At 36.3% G+C, this 15946-nt stretch overlaps 1 protein-coding gene across 1 annotated transcript; it reads right to left on the reverse strand.

Moving 5' to 3' along the window:
* Window positions 1-11121: 11121 nt before the first annotated feature.
* On the reverse strand, window positions 11122-11725 carry LOC126584374 (uncharacterized). Its single transcript, XM_050248776.1, has 2 exons — window positions 11671-11725; window positions 11122-11537 (listed from the first exon to the last, which is right to left on the reverse strand). Exons 1-2 carry the CDS (start codon window positions 11723-11725, stop codon window positions 11122-11124), a joined length of 471 nt encoding a protein of 156 aa, XP_050104733.1.
* Window positions 11726-15946: the final 4221 nt, after the last annotated feature.

The following is a 15946-nucleotide window of genomic DNA, read 5'->3' on the forward strand; positions in this document are numbered from 1 at the left end:
TATTGTTCGAACTTGGAATTTTAATTTTATAAGATATTGTAAAAGTAAAAGAAGGGCTTTCTTTTTGTGGGGTTTATTTTTTGTCAGTTAAGATATGTGGGGTTTAATATTTGAATATTCCAATATGTCGTGAAAAGAGGGGAATAGGGTTGTTTGGATAAAAAGATTTTACCAAGGAAAAATGAGTAAGGTTTGTTTTTATATCACATTTTTATACCATCTTAAGTGATATCTGAGATGGATAGTCGCATCATTCAAAAAATTTACAAAATTTAAAGAAAAGAAGGAGAAAGACTCATCGTCTATCACGATCATCATTTAATTAACTAGTTTTTCTTAATCAAATGATGTGGCTGTTTATATCAAATATCATCTAAAATAGTATGAAAATATGATTCAAAACATTGTATGAATATCATTATGGCATCACATGTGGGGGTATGGGGATATTTCCTTTTCATGATAAAAGGAAAAGGAAAAGAAAAGGGTGAGGCACACACACTGTATATAACACCCACTCAGAACAGTGATTGATACAAAAGGCACTCAACACACGTAAATTATAACTTCAAGTTTTGGGAAATCGAACAAATATTAAAATTATAATTTAATATGAACTAGTGTTTTTTTGTAAAAAGCATCAGTTAGATGTTAGGTGGTTGCAATAAGCATTTTAAGTGTTAAGGAGATTAGATAGGCATCATGATCTCTTACTCATTATGGTTGCTTTAGAGCAACTCCACCCTTGGAGCCATCCTCCCTGGCAATCCACTATTGAATCCACCCTATTGAACAGTAACTGCCTTTAATGAATAGTAACTACCATTAATGAACAGTAATTACCTTTTGCATCTCCATCCTTGGAACTCTCCCTCCTGGCAATAGGTAATAAAATAGTAGTTTTTTTTGTTTGTTTAAATAATATAAAATAAAAAAAAACAGGGAAATGGGGCTATAGGGCCTTGGGCTGACACAAAAAACAATAAAAAAATGCCTTGGCCCTCGGGCTGCAGGCCTGTCAACTATCCACCCCCTTTGTGCTCGGGCTCCCACTCTCACTTGGGCCCTCCATAGCTGGAGAAGAATCAATAGGCCCTCGGGCCCCTTCCTGCAGCCCGTCCCCCGTCCAAAAACGAAGGCTGGAGTTGCTCTTATAATTCTCCACTTTCTCTCTTTCTTTCTAAAGTAGGATGCATGTGGGGGTTAGGGAACTAAAGGGGATTAAGGAGTTCAAATTCTAAAAGCATCCATCCCTTGTACTCAAATATGTGACTTCAAAATACAGAAAAAAAATTGGGAACTTTAACGAAAAGCACCCAGTACTGTTTACTTTAACGAAAAACCACATTTTTACACTAAAAAGTCAATCATGGTACTATTCACTTTACCTTTTATTTTGTCCTTATCATTAAAATTCAAAGTTTTCAAATCCTTTTTCATTAGTTTTCCTAAAAAAATTAGGTAACATATGTAAAGGTTTGTTTGTAAATGTTTTTAAAATAGCTAGAAGTATTTTTTGTGAAAATATTTTTGTAATCAATTTTTAGTAAAAATACAAGTAAATCTTGAAGAAGTACATAATTGGTATTTATTGCAGAAAGTACTTCAAATATTTTTAAAACCTAAAAATATTTTTCTTTTAAAAACACTTTCAATCATTTTACAAGCCCTTCTAAACAAATTCCAATATATTCACCAGTCACTCAACATAATACAGGTTTCGTTTCCCTGTCATCAAAAAGCAAAATTTTTGTTCGGTTACGTTTGACCACCCTTTAACTATTTAGAAAATCTTACTTGGTCAAACCTGTAGTAAACTAACCACTTGGTATAAATTTAGCACTCCATCTGTGGAAAAACTAATCATTCTTTAGCAACCCCTTTATTTCGACCTTCTCCTTCTATTTTTTTGGATTGGGATCCTCTCCTAAGCCAATGGAGAGGATTCTCCTGACCAAACATTGTAGGTCATTGGATTTTCATCAAATAACTATAATTATTATAATTTTAAAGGGATCTTCCTATTTGTAGTCGTTGAATAAAAATTCAACGGCCCACAATGCTTAGTTAGGAGGATCCTCTCCATTGGCTCAAAAGAGGATCCAATTCCGATAGTTTTTACTCCTTTTTAATCTTGTATTGTTACTTGATATCCAAAATATCGGAATTGGATCCTCTCCTGAGCCCAAGGAGATGATCCTCTTGACCAAGGATCTTGGACTGTTGGATTTTTATCCAATAGCTACAAATAAGGGGTCTCTTTAAAATTATAATAATTATAATCGTTAGATGAAAATCCAATAATTCAAGATCCTTGGTCAAGAGAATCTTCTCCTTGGGCTCAGGAGAGGATCTAATCCCAAAATATCTACTTTTAGGTTACTCTTAATCATTTTTTTTCCATAAAAAAACTAGGCCTAATCGGATAAATGGTCCCCGTAGTCATAAGGTATTCGGATGATAACCCCTGTGGTAAAAAAATTCGGATTTAAACCCCTGTGGTCTAAGTCTGTTAGGATTTATGCCCTTTTGTTAAATAATGTTGACGTGGCTGTCACATATGACACGTGGCTGCCAAATGTCTGCCACGTGGCATAAATAATAATTTTTAATTTTTTTTTAAAAACCTGAATTTTTACAAAAAAAAAAAAAACCGAGAAGCTCCCCCCGCCCCCCGCCCTCCGCCCGTTCCCCCCCCCGGACTTCTTCTTCTTCTTCTTCCCGCCGGAGCCCTCTCCCCGCGCGACCCTCCTCCCTCTCCTTCTTCCTTCTTCTTCTTCCCGCCGGTCTCCCCGCGCGACTCCTCCCTCTCCCTCTTTCTTCTTCTTCTTCTTCTTCTTCTTCTTTCCGCCGGAGACCAGCTCCCCCCCTCGCCGGAGCCCTCTCCCCGCGCGACCCTCCTCCTTCTTCTTGCAGATCTGGGTTTTTTTTTTTTTTGTAAAAATTCAGGTTTTTTTAAAAAAAAAAAAAAAATTATTATTTTTGCCACGTGGCAGACATTTGGCAGCCACGTGGCATATATGTGGCAGCCACGTCAGCATTATTTAATTGAAGGGCATAAATCCTAACAGATTTAGACCACAGAGTTTTAAATCCGAATTTTTTTACCACATGAGCTATCATCCGAATACCTTATAACCACGGGGACCATTTATCCGATTAGGCCAAAAAACTAACTAAATTAAAAACTGTTTAGTATGGAGCGGTTATTTGGAGGCTGCATTTATACATTTCATGACGTGGAAAAACTATCAAAAATTGTAAAAGTTCATAAATAAATGCTTAAAGGTTCATCTCAAGACTAATATTTACAGCTCCATGTGTCTAGCAGGTAGCGATCTATTAGTTTTATAGAGGATCGACTTAGATTAAAAGTAGCGAACTTTAACGAAAATCTTCTGGTATTGTTCATTTTAACTAAAAACCATATTTTACACTAAAAAGTTAATTATGATACTATTCACTTTACCTTTTATTTTGTTCTTATTGTTAAAATTCAAAGTTTTCAAACCCTTTTCATTAGTTTTCCTTTAAAAGTATGGCTGTCTTCTTTAATCTTACTATTTATCATCCATTTTTTTCTTTAAAATATCTTCAATATGATGAATAGTCTTATCCAAATCAATTCTTTCTATCAAACGTGTGATATCAATCTTGTTAACTACCTTTTATTTACAGTAACCTAGCTATGAAGTTTAAGTTTTAAGCATATGTGTGTCTGTGTGTGTAGTGTGTGTAAACGGATTTGTGACATCACTTTTTTACACAATTTTTTATACACGTTTTTGTAGAGTCTACTCCGTAATATATATACTCATTACCTTTATTATAACATGTCAATTAATTAAATATTGAGTAATGCTAGAGACACCAAATTTGTAGACTAAATTAGCAAACCAAATGAGGTGCCACCAATAAAAAATGAGCACGTTTATCAACGATTAAGTAATAATCTAATTATCAACTTCCATGTTATTTCGTTTACAAAATTTAGTTTACAAATTGAGTCTCTCTAGCATTACGTAACATTGTAAGACCCTAAAATATTTCAACACCTCAAACCATATAGACCATTATGCATCAAACTAATGAAGTGGAACAACTATGACTGCTAAACTAACTCTCACTAAAACGTTAATTAAAGCAAGTAATTGTAGCTATGTAGTTTTTTTTTTGTCAACTAAAGGCAGGGACCTTTATTAATTGAGAAAATTAGAACCCCCTACAACTTTTTTATATCTTTTAAACTAAACATTTGTGTCTTTTTAAAATTTGATTAAAGTGTTTTGACCAATAGACACCTCACAATTTTCTGTTAAATTAAATTACATATCATTATTGTATTTTCTTAAAATAAAATGTTAATTATTAATTCTAAATTTATCCTCTTAAGTTTTTAATGCGTTTTCCCCTTATTTAATGGAGTATTAGTTATTAACTCTATTATCCCTTTTTCCAATTATAATTTTTCGATCAAAATATTTTTTTTGTTCTTCAAACATTAATATTATTTATTTTTGTCAAATGGTTGGCTATCCAACAAAGCACTGTGTAATTTTTCCCCTTTTTTTTGTCAAACTATTTTTCTTTGTTTTTTATTTTTTATTTTTTATTTTTACTTATAGTTGTTGACAAACTATTATTAGGTACAACATATTATGTGTATACTGCCGTTAGGTATGTTTTAATTTGTAAAAAACATTGATTGGTACGTTTATTTGCAGTTTTGGTACGTTTGATTTGGTACATATTGTTGATATTGATACATTACTTTTGATTTTGGTACGTTTATATGTTGTTAGTCCTATTTTCTCTTAATGTATTGATATAAAAAATTATATTGGTACATTTGATTTTGTGAGATTTAAAAATATTTTCAACCATTTTGGGAATAAAATATTAAATCGTAGATAATCATTGCTAAATTGTAGGAAGTATTGTGAAAATAAATTGTATTTAACTAGTGTTTTTTTGTTTACAATTATCTCCAAAGGGGGAGAAGGTAATCAAAATGCTAGATTATAGGAAGTTTGGTTCAATACTGTGCACTTTTTTGGCGTGAGATTAAGAAATATGGAGTAGTGGCAGGTCATGTAATTTTGGTATAAAAAATGATTAATTCTAATATATGTAATGATGAGAAGAAAGTTTAAGCAAATCTCTAAAAGGCATATATGCTTAGTCTATAAAATTCAAAAATAAGGCACTTATTATATCAAATCTTCCCTTATTAATTACACAACAAAAATTTACAAACCAAAAAGAACCAGCCCAAAAAACATAGAAAAAGCCCAACCAAAGTTTGAGCCCAAACCAGAAAAAACCAAGAACAACCTAGATCTCTGCTGCAGCCATTTCCACACCAGAAAATCCCGTCCAGCAGCTTGCTTCCATGCTTTTGACGAAGCATCCCCACTCCGGTCGCCTCCATCAGCTGAGAACAGCTCTTCAATTGCAACCACAAGCTGGAAAAACCAGCCATGAAGCCTGTGGAGATCCACATGCAACCCTGCCAAAGGAAGAGAGAGAAGGTGGTGGTGTAGATAACACTCAAACCAGTGAGAACACAAAAATTTGATACACCGACTCCATAAATCGTGACGAATCGCGATGAAAAGTGGCTACATATGAAATTGGAAATGACCCAGAAAAAGGGATGCCAAAGAATTGTGGAGAACTGACTAGAAAGGGATTGGTAGGAAAGGGAAAACGCAGCAGAAAATCTCAAAGGAAAAACATAACGAACAAAGAACAAACTGCCACCGACCCCAGCCAGAGCTAGGATCGGCGACAATGAAAAATGACTAAATTGCAAACACTCACACGAGACGGTAAGAAAGGCTCTCAAGCAGAGAGATAGGAAAGGAAAGTTTCCCCTTGCTGTTTGGGTCGAGAGAAAGTGACCCTCTCCTTACTTTGTTACATTGTAGCTATGTAGTTACGTACATTAATTTTTCAGTGTCGTCTGAATTGTTTGAATACCATTCGATATTGTCTTCTTAAATTTTTGAAAAGTAAAATTTGAGCTACGACATAGTGAAATTGCTGACACTCTTCACGCAGCCAAACTCGGAGAGGATAAGAGCCGAGACCCGGAGAGAGCACTGATTATACTAGAGTTGTTATAGGACCATGCCAGTACTGATGTCACTCTGATCATTCACTATATGCCAAGTACGAGTCTTTGTAACGCAAACAAGTGTTACGTCTCTGTGCATTGCATGCATGAACGTGTTGCTTCTTGATTGGCCTGATTTCATCACTCACTCTCTCACTCTCTCTCTCTCTCTCTAGAAAACCAATCCAAATCATCTAAATACAATCCAGACATCCCTTCTTTATGAGAAGTCCAAGCCATAGCCATATTATTTCAAAGTTTGTGTGCCCACATTCAACAAATCTATTACTTTTGAGCCTTTTTCTTAAGATCTGTCCTTGAATTATTCTTTCTTGGGGTTTCAAGAACAATCTTGATCTTTCGACATCCAGTTCTATTGATGCAATAACAATGCCGGCTGATGAGAATAAGGAGCCCAAGCCCATCCCTCTTTGGTATGTTATTATTATTTTTGTGTATTTTTTTTGTTCTGTAATATATTTTGATGGGAATTCTCATCTATCTCAATTCAACTGCTATATCTTGTGTCACTTTTTCGAAGTTGCAACTTTGTAAAATTGGAAGCCATAAATAAATTTTCAAATTGGGTGTTATTACCCAATTTTTAAGGATTCCCTTAGCTACTATATTAACTTCTGGCCTTCTGGACTTTCTGAATTCGAAGAAATATAAGGTGCTGAGGTGTTTTCAGTCTGACTGATTGTTATGGGTTTAGGCCAAAACTTTTAAGAATTTAGAAACTGGTATATATAAAGCTTGAATCAGGTTATAGCACTAATTTGGTAAAACAAGAACTTTTAGATGGTTCATGATTTCATCAGAGATTGGATTATTTCCTCTTTAGGATCCCAATTGTAATTTTCAATTAACCTGTTTTGCTAATGCAGTTTGTCTATTGATCAAGCCCTTTCAACCACTTGCATTGCTTTGTTTCTATCTTTTTAGTTAATTTGTTCGACAATGTTTGTATCCCAAGCATCCTTAATTTGAGAATGCATGCATCAACTTGGGACACATTTTTTTTCCGATGAAAAAGCTTCATATTCGGGTTTCTTTGCTTCTATATGTTGCTTAATACTACAGAGCTGTGAAACAGTCTAACAGTAACGTATATGCTTCTTGTCCTTGTAATGGATACTCCCAATCCCCCCTATGTGTATGGTTTACTATTACCAGGCTTGATAAAGTGAAGGGTACTCTACCTCGTCGAGAAGATGAATTAGCCAAGGCTATACAAAAGAACATTGGAAGGAAGAATACGACCGAAAGCAAACCAACTAAAAATGCCAGTAGTTCCAAGAATACTTGCATATGCGCTCCAACAAAACACGAGGGCTCGTTTAGGTGCCACCTCCATCGAACAAGCTTGGTAGCACAAAATACAAACAAGTCAAACTTGAATGCCAAGAATGGTCATCATGATGTGGTTGAAAAACACGCAAGGCTATCAAGATTCGGCAGGGCTGCCTCTGCAAGAAATTGCCATGGAAACCTTTCTTTTGTTGGAGCATAAGCATGGCAGCTGGATCAAGCATTCAAGGTTGCTGCAATGTGAAAGAAGAAGAAGCTCAAAAATGTCTAAGTGTTGTTCTTAGCTAAGTTTATATATGTGTAATAAACGGTCAAGATTATATCATTCAATGGTGTATAACTTGACACGTGTCCAGTTTGTTATATGTTAAGTGAATCCATGTGAGTTGCACATAATCATAGTCACTTTAGTGGATTGGCAACGGCTATTTAGCTGGTTTGTAGCCGAGTTTCATGGATCGAATCCAATGTAGATTCAAGGAGCAACGTACTCCTTCTTCCCCAAAAGTTCATCTCTGATATTCAATCTTTGAATACATTTCAATTACTTGTTGAATTGATTACAAATACATAGAGAAATTTAGCTCAAAAGTAGCTCAAACACTAACATGGTCTTAGAGCCGCGTTGGATTTGAATCTGGGAGTGAATCTGTAAGTGTTCATCTGGGCTTTCAACAAAGAACTCAGAAGCATAAAAATGGCTGGATCTAGCACCGATCTTCGTGCGCCAGTATTCATGGGAGTCAATTATGAATTCTGGTGTATCATAATGAAAACAATATTCAAGTCTCACAATTTGTGGAGCTTTGTTGAAGATGGCTTCACATTATCGAAGGAATGGAAGGAGACGGATGAGAAGCAAATTCTTATTGATCAGGATCTCATCTCCAGAGATGCAAGGGCGTTGGGATTGATACAAGGAGTTGTGAGTGATGAGATCTTTCCTAGAATCGCAAATCAAGAGACTACAAAGGATGCTTGGGATGTCCTTAAGCAAGAATTCAAGGGTGATGCTCAGGTCATGGCTGTGAAATTATAAGGTATTCGCCATGATTTTGAATATGCTAGGATGAGAAATAATGAATCTTTGTCTGATTATCTAGCTAGATTATCTAGTCTTGTGAATAAGATGAAGATGTTTGGTGAAACCTTGCCAAACAAGAGACTAGTTGAGAAAATGTTAATTAATCTAACTCCTGCATATGATAATATTGTTTTTGTCATTGAAGGAACTAAGAAATTGGATGAGATTGATCCAAATGAGGTTGTTGCAACTCTAAAAGGATTTGAGTAGAGGTTGAAAAGGCATACTGAAGATGAGGAAGTGAGTGACAAGGCATTTAGTGTATTACCCTAAATTTTTTAAATATATAAATTAATTATACATGTTTATGAATAAGTGAAGGAAATAGGAAAATAAATCAATAAATGGTTAAGGAAATTTTAGTGGGAAAAATGTGAAAAGTCCATTCCTGGATTTGAATATTAAAATAAGTATTTTGTGGTCGTATTCATAATTACGACGTATTTATTGTTACGGCGGATATTTGTATTGATAAGTTAAAAAGACAAAAATGTCCATAGTTGGCTTAACGTAATTATACAAGGACATATTTTATCCTCATATATTATATCGTATTTTTTGATATATTTGGATACAACTCGACCTCACGAGTGTGCAAGCGCAAACCGTTATAACGAAAGAGTTATTAACGTTTGAAGTTAGAGATATTTTATAAATTTAATCTTCACCTTAGAAGGCTCCAGAAAATATAGAACAATGGGTCGTGCCACGTGTGTGGCTGGGATGAAGGGAAAGGAAGAGAAAGGAGGGGGGGGACTGCCCAATCAGAAGTGGGGAAAAGGAGGGGAAAGGAAATAGGGAGAAAAAGGGGAAACCGGCCGACTCGTATACCTATCGGACCCGGTTTCGACCCGGAATATTTCCCGGTGAAATTCGTCGATTTTTCGACGGATTGACAAGAATTACCACCACCAATCATTATTTTGTTGCTCCCTTTTCAATTTTCCACCTAAAATCGACCTGATTTGGTCCTGTTTCACGACAAGGTGGGGTTGTGGGTGTTCCGAAGCCACGACATCGATTCCGTCATTTCTGAAACAAATTCCATCAACCACCATAACCAATAGACTCCCCTCAACCCTAAGAACAAAGCCCAAGCACTGGTTGGGGCGTCAGAACTATTCTGGAGTCGAATCAAGAACACCCAATTCAAGGGTTATCTGGAAAATATGAGTAAAATTGGGGCTTTTCCAGGCCGACTTGGACCTTGGCCCAGGTATGAAAGTTGTTCCTCTCATTGAACTCTACAACCTTGCAAAATTTGGTAATTTTTTGTTATAATTGAATTTTCCGGCGAATCAGAGCGATCGACTACCATCCGCGGCGACACGTGGCTAGTGAGCCGATGTCGTCTTTTTAAGCTAAATTTTGATGTTTTGAAACCAAATTTGATAAGCATTTGGTGTGATTCACTTGTTTGAAGCTAGATGGTGATTGTTAGTCACTTGTAGAAATTTTGGAATTTGAATGAATTTGAATTGGTGAACTACGAGTGGCTTGATCCCTATTTAGGGTACGTAGGAAGTTAAACGAGAAGTTAGATGCAGCCATAAAATAAACGAGGGTAATTAATCTAGTTTTGACCTCTTGTTGGGAATTAGAGTGGAGAGGAGAAATTTGGGCTAAATGAAAAATAATAAACGTATGTTCTTTATAGGTAAATTTAGTGGTAGACTTTTATAAGGAATTAAGGAATTTTAATTAGACAATAATGCGTAATGGTAGCAAATCAAACAAGAGTTTGTTTCGGGCCTATCATCGGAGCTATTTCCCAAAAATAAATATTTTGGGGCGTGGCGTTACATTTAGCAATCTTAGTATTCAAAACAAAAGTGGATCACACACCACTGGATACAAGGGAAATTAGCCTTTCAAATTTAGAGATAAGAAGGGTGATTGTAAGGCTAATGATAGGCCTCAATATGCTGCCAAACCCTGGTTTAATAAGGAGAACACAAAAAGAGGCATGTAAAATCCATGGGAATATACACCATGGTGAATGTAGATTCAAAGGGAAGGTTCTGCACTAAAAGTAAGTACTGAGGGCAAGGTTCTAAAAAGCGCTAGGTGCTAGTCGGCTAGGCGGGGCCTAGGCAGATTTAGGTAAATTTATTGTGTATCGTGTAATGAAGTAGAGATTACATAAAGTACACGTATCCAACAAGCTTACAATTTGAAAACACATTAACCATGTAATCAATCTGAGTGTTTTTGGATAATACATGTATCCATCAAGTTTGCAATCAAAATGAATGTTCTTGGATAATACCTGTATGCAATAAGCATCCAACAAACTTCCAATTTAAAAGCACATTGTCATTAAGCATATAATCAAAATGAGAGTTCTTGGATAATACATGTATCCAACAAACTTACAAATTAAAAGCACATTAAGCATATAATCAAAATGAGTGTTCTTGGATAATACATTTATCCAACAAGTTCACAATTTAAAGATTAAATACACATAAAATGCAAAATGAAAGGGATAAGGATATAAGATACTTGCAAAGTTTTAAAGCTAGGCCTCAATCTCTTCTTCTCCATATCCTTCCAAGACTTTCTCAGTGTCGGACTCAAACTCCATTTCTTCTTCATCATCTCCTTCTTATTCCATGTCCTCATCCGATACAAAATCTTCTTCATGAAGCTCTCTTACTTCAACATTTCTAGAACTCCTCCTAGGCTCTAGGGAACTATCCACCTCTAATTGCTCTCCATCCATTCCCGAACCAAGCTCAATTTCTTCATCAACACGCTCCACAATCCATCCTTGCATCATACTAGCTTCACTAGCAAGTAGTATATCCACTTTCTTCTTGTTCATGATCCTCGCATTGAATTGGACATAGACCAAATTATTCAACCTTGTAATATCTAGTCTATTCCTTTTCTTTGTATGTATCCCCTCAAAAGTGCTCCCATTTCTCTCACACCCGGATGAACTTGTAGTAAATGAGAGAGTTTTGATAGCAATTCTTTGCAAATTAGGCACACCATTGCCATAAGTAAACCACCATGAAGCTAAAAAAGTACAAAGTACACAATTTGAATTAGACTAGTAAAGAAAAACAATTATAATTAGACTAGTAAAGAAAAACAATTACAATTAGACTAGTAAATAAAAACAACTAGAATTACTTAATTAGAATCATACCTGGATCATAGTTGTCATCATTCTCAACGCATCCAATGTCTTCCAAATCCACCATTTTTTTTCTTGTACTTCGGCATCTCTATATTAATAACTCGGTTTTGGACTTCAAAGTCATCGGGGAAGAACTTCTTAACACAAGTGAACATGGCGTCCATGACAAATAAATCATGTTGAATGCTTTGATCTTTGAAGAAGTAATAAGGATTCAAGAAGTAGGCCGTCAAATGTAATGGACCATCAAGCCGATCATGAGCTTTTTCATCAATAATTTGTAGGATTGGTCTATAATGTGTCTCATTATTTTTTAATGCCCCTTTGATCTCATTCCTCGCTTTTTGTAGCTCCCCATACAAAACCCCTATTGATGGATTTTTATCCCCATCCACAAGTCAAAGAACCTTAAACAATGGTTCAAACACTCTCAAGCAAATTGAGATCCCATTCCAAAAATGTGCACGCACCATTGTAACATATGCCGTTTTACCCTTTGTACTCTTGGAATGTTTGCATTGTTCCCATTCATCACTAGCAACCATAATCCTCAAGTTTTTTTTTCTTATCAACCAAACTTTGCAAAGTTAGGAAAGAAGTTGCAAATCTTGTGACTCCGGAGCTCACTGTCTCTTTTCTTTGTATACTTTCTCATCAATGCTAATGTTTTATGATGAGCATAAATGAAGATAGTAAAATCCTTTGCTTTTTCAATCACTCCTTTGAACCTAGGTAGGTTACCAATTCCTAAAGCATGAGGTTCAACGTGTGAGTGGCATATGATGTCCAAAACATGTGTGGCCTATTTTCCATCATCTTGGTTGTTACCATGGAAGAAAATATCGGTGATATCGGAAATATCGGTAGTCCAAAAACACGGAAATATCGATGGAAATATCGGTAAAATATCGATATCGATAAAAATTACATGGAAACCACGGAAATTGTAAGAAAAACTTGGAAATTTTTATTGAAACTTTGTAGGATGTTTATTTAGTCAATTATCTATTAGTTTATCACAAAAAATTGGAAGGAAATGCATTGCATGATGGATTTAACATTATCAAGTTGATTATATAGCGATCTGACAAACATTATGAGTGTAGAAAATATGTAGTAATTAATGAAAGAAGTCTAAACACACCATAATCATTTATATATAATGAATTAGTACAATATTTTATACTTTAGAACCACATAGAGTTCCTATGAGGTTCAAATTTGTCACTATCTTCATCATCTCTATGTGTAGAATGAGTGTATTGTGAAGAGTAGTTATCAAATGATAAATCCCCAAAATAGTTTTGCATGTAATTGTTAATATGCCACCCATATGGATCCGAGATTGGTTGAGGTTGTCCATAAGAAAAATCATTTGAAAATTGAGGCTGGGATTGATTCCATGAGTCGCTCGATTCCATCCCAACAGGAATGGGATATGAAGGGTAGGGAAATGGTTGGTTATGAGTAAAACCATAGTTACTACTTCCCAATCCAACAGAGTCTGAAGTTCTAGATAACGAGTCATCTTCTTGACTTGACAAAATCCCTTTGCCTCTTTCTCTGCGAGTATAGTCCTTCCCTATGGCACCAATTCCTGGTCCTGCCCGCCTACTGCCATGGTCATCATCCTGGGTTGCATGCGTGAAGTTTGCCTCACCAGTGAAGGGGCTCATATATCCGGGAGGTGGTGGTCCATAATAGTTTCCATATCCACCACCACTACCTCCAGCTCCATTACCTCCAGCTCCACTATGTCCTTCATCATTCCCACCTCCGGTGGTAGGTGAGTCTCCTGATCTTGTACTAGAGCTATCATTAGTATCAGCACGATGTTGTGGTTGTGTAGGATTGGAAAAAGGTGGAATTCCAGTGTTGGTTGGTCTTGGGTGCAAAAGTTCTTCGAAAGAGTCAGCGCTGCTAGATCCCACCTCCTCCTCTAATACTCTTTCTACATTTATCCCTTCATTACGTGCTTCTTCAGCAACTCTGGGAGCTGGGCTGCCTTCATCATCATCTAAATGAAGAGGTCTAATCCATTGAAAAAGTTGGTTACCCTCCGTATCATCATCTTCACCAACAATATCAAACACATCTAGTGGGTCACCACGGTCGACATGATCGATTTCTGCTTCCTTATCTCGAATTTGAAGCTTCATGTTGTAGTAGCAATAAACTAATTTTTCCAAGCTACTATGAGCCAACTTATTTCTTTGCTTTGTGTGGATGAGTGCAAATGTGCTCCAATTTCTTTCACAAGCAGATGAGGAAGCTGTTTGTGATAATACTTTTATTGCTAACTTTCTCACAGTTGGTGCATCGGTCCCATACATGATCCACCATTCAGCTACAATGAAAAATAATGTTGATAAGCCTAATAACTCCAACAAATTCTATTATAAACTTATAGTGAAATATGTTTATACTCACTAGGAGACATATTTGTTCGAGCAGCAACTGATGTTGGTTCTCCAAATGTTCTTCTTGCATCTTTAAACCATGTTAGCTGAATACAATAAATTGTGTTAGTTTAATCCAACAAAGTAATTATTATAATTTAAGTAATTGTGTACCTCATTTCCAAATTGGCCAACTGCTGGTGATGCAGGGTCTAATTTAGAGTATACATTATGTACAGCACGTATAAGGTTACCATCATCTCCAACACCGGGTCTGTATTGGTATCGGGGATTCAAATAATATGCTGTTCAAAGAAACACATACTCTAATAAGATAAATAATACTTATGCAACTAAAGAAATGAATTGCAAATTATGACATAATTTATACCTGCTGCATGCAAATCGTGGTATAATGTTTTATACCATCGGTCTTCAATTATTTTTACGACCCACCTTGCACCATGTTTTCTTTCCAATTCATCCTTCACTACACGCATCAACTCATATACAGCCCCCATAGTAGGATACACTTCTGTGTCAACGATCCGTAAAACTTTGTAAAGAGGTTCAAACACTTGACACACATGTTCTGTTTGACTCCAAAAAGCATGATCAAGCACTATACTTTCCACCATACGACCTGTATTTGAGCGGCTGAAATTGTGGTTGGCCCAATCGTCACTAGTGAATAGTTGCTTCAACCCTGCTTTCTTCTTGAGTAGGCTGTTTAATGCAATATAGTTGGTGGCGAATCGAGTGGTAGCTGGACGAATAATTTCTCCTCTGCAAAATTCACGCATCTTTGCCAACAACCAACCGTGATTGTAAATATAATTAGTGATCGTTCTAGCTCTTTTGACCACAGTAGCAACATTCTCTCTCTTCCCCATTGCCTCAAACATAAGATCAATACAATGTGCTGCACATGATGTCCAAAACACATTATGATGCTTCATTAACTTTTTTCCAGCTTTGACAAATGCAGAACCGTTGTCGGTCACGACTTGGACAACATTATGCTCTCCCACCTCCATGATTACATCCCTCAATAATTTGTAAATATACTTGTAATTCTTTATATGGTCTGAAGCATCAACAGACTTCAAAAAAATTGTCTTGCCCTTGGAGTATACCATGAAGTTGATGATAGATAATCTGGTCGGGCCGGTCCATCCGTCACACATGATTGTGCAACCATTAGTTTCCCACTTTGACCTCAACTTGTTAACATACTCGCCAATGTCTTTATACTCCATATCCAAATATTTGTTTCTTATCTCATAGGGAGTGGGAGGTTGTACTCCAACACCGGCCTATTGACATCCCACTACCATATTTTTGAAATGATGTGATGAAGCCTTCGCAGCAGGGACATTTTCATAGATAAAGAACTTGCTAATTAGACGCCCCATTCCCTCCTTCACATTACCTCCCTTGAAATAACTCCAAACACTCTTTTGACGTGCGTTGGATGACTTATATAAACTTGGGGCTATTGGTGGTGTTGGTTGTGATTCTCTAAGACTGCCTCCCCGTCTCATTTGTGCACCACCACTTGTCCCGGAACCTTGTCCCCTATTAGGAATTTTATGAAGGTGTTCTCTTTCCCATGCTGATTGTTTGGAGGCACGTAATGCTTGTTTCAAACTGCGTCGTTCTTCAGGTCCCATGTCATCATCACATTCGTCCTCATCGTCATCATCATCACTGTCAACCGCTTGGCCATAGACTTCTCCCCGTAGCCCAGCTCGAATATTTTCCATTCCTTGTGTCATCTTTTCCTTCTGCTGTTTTTTATTTTTTAATAATGTGCTGATGAATGCCTTCACTTCTGGGGGGACATTATCGCATCGTTGGACATTTTTTGCTGGATCTAATCCACT

Source organism: Malus sylvestris, chromosome 10 (assembly GCF_916048215.2).
Source record: "Malus sylvestris chromosome 10, drMalSylv7.2, whole genome shotgun sequence".
Classification (NCBI taxonomy): domain Eukaryota; kingdom Viridiplantae; phylum Streptophyta; class Magnoliopsida; order Rosales; family Rosaceae; genus Malus; species Malus sylvestris.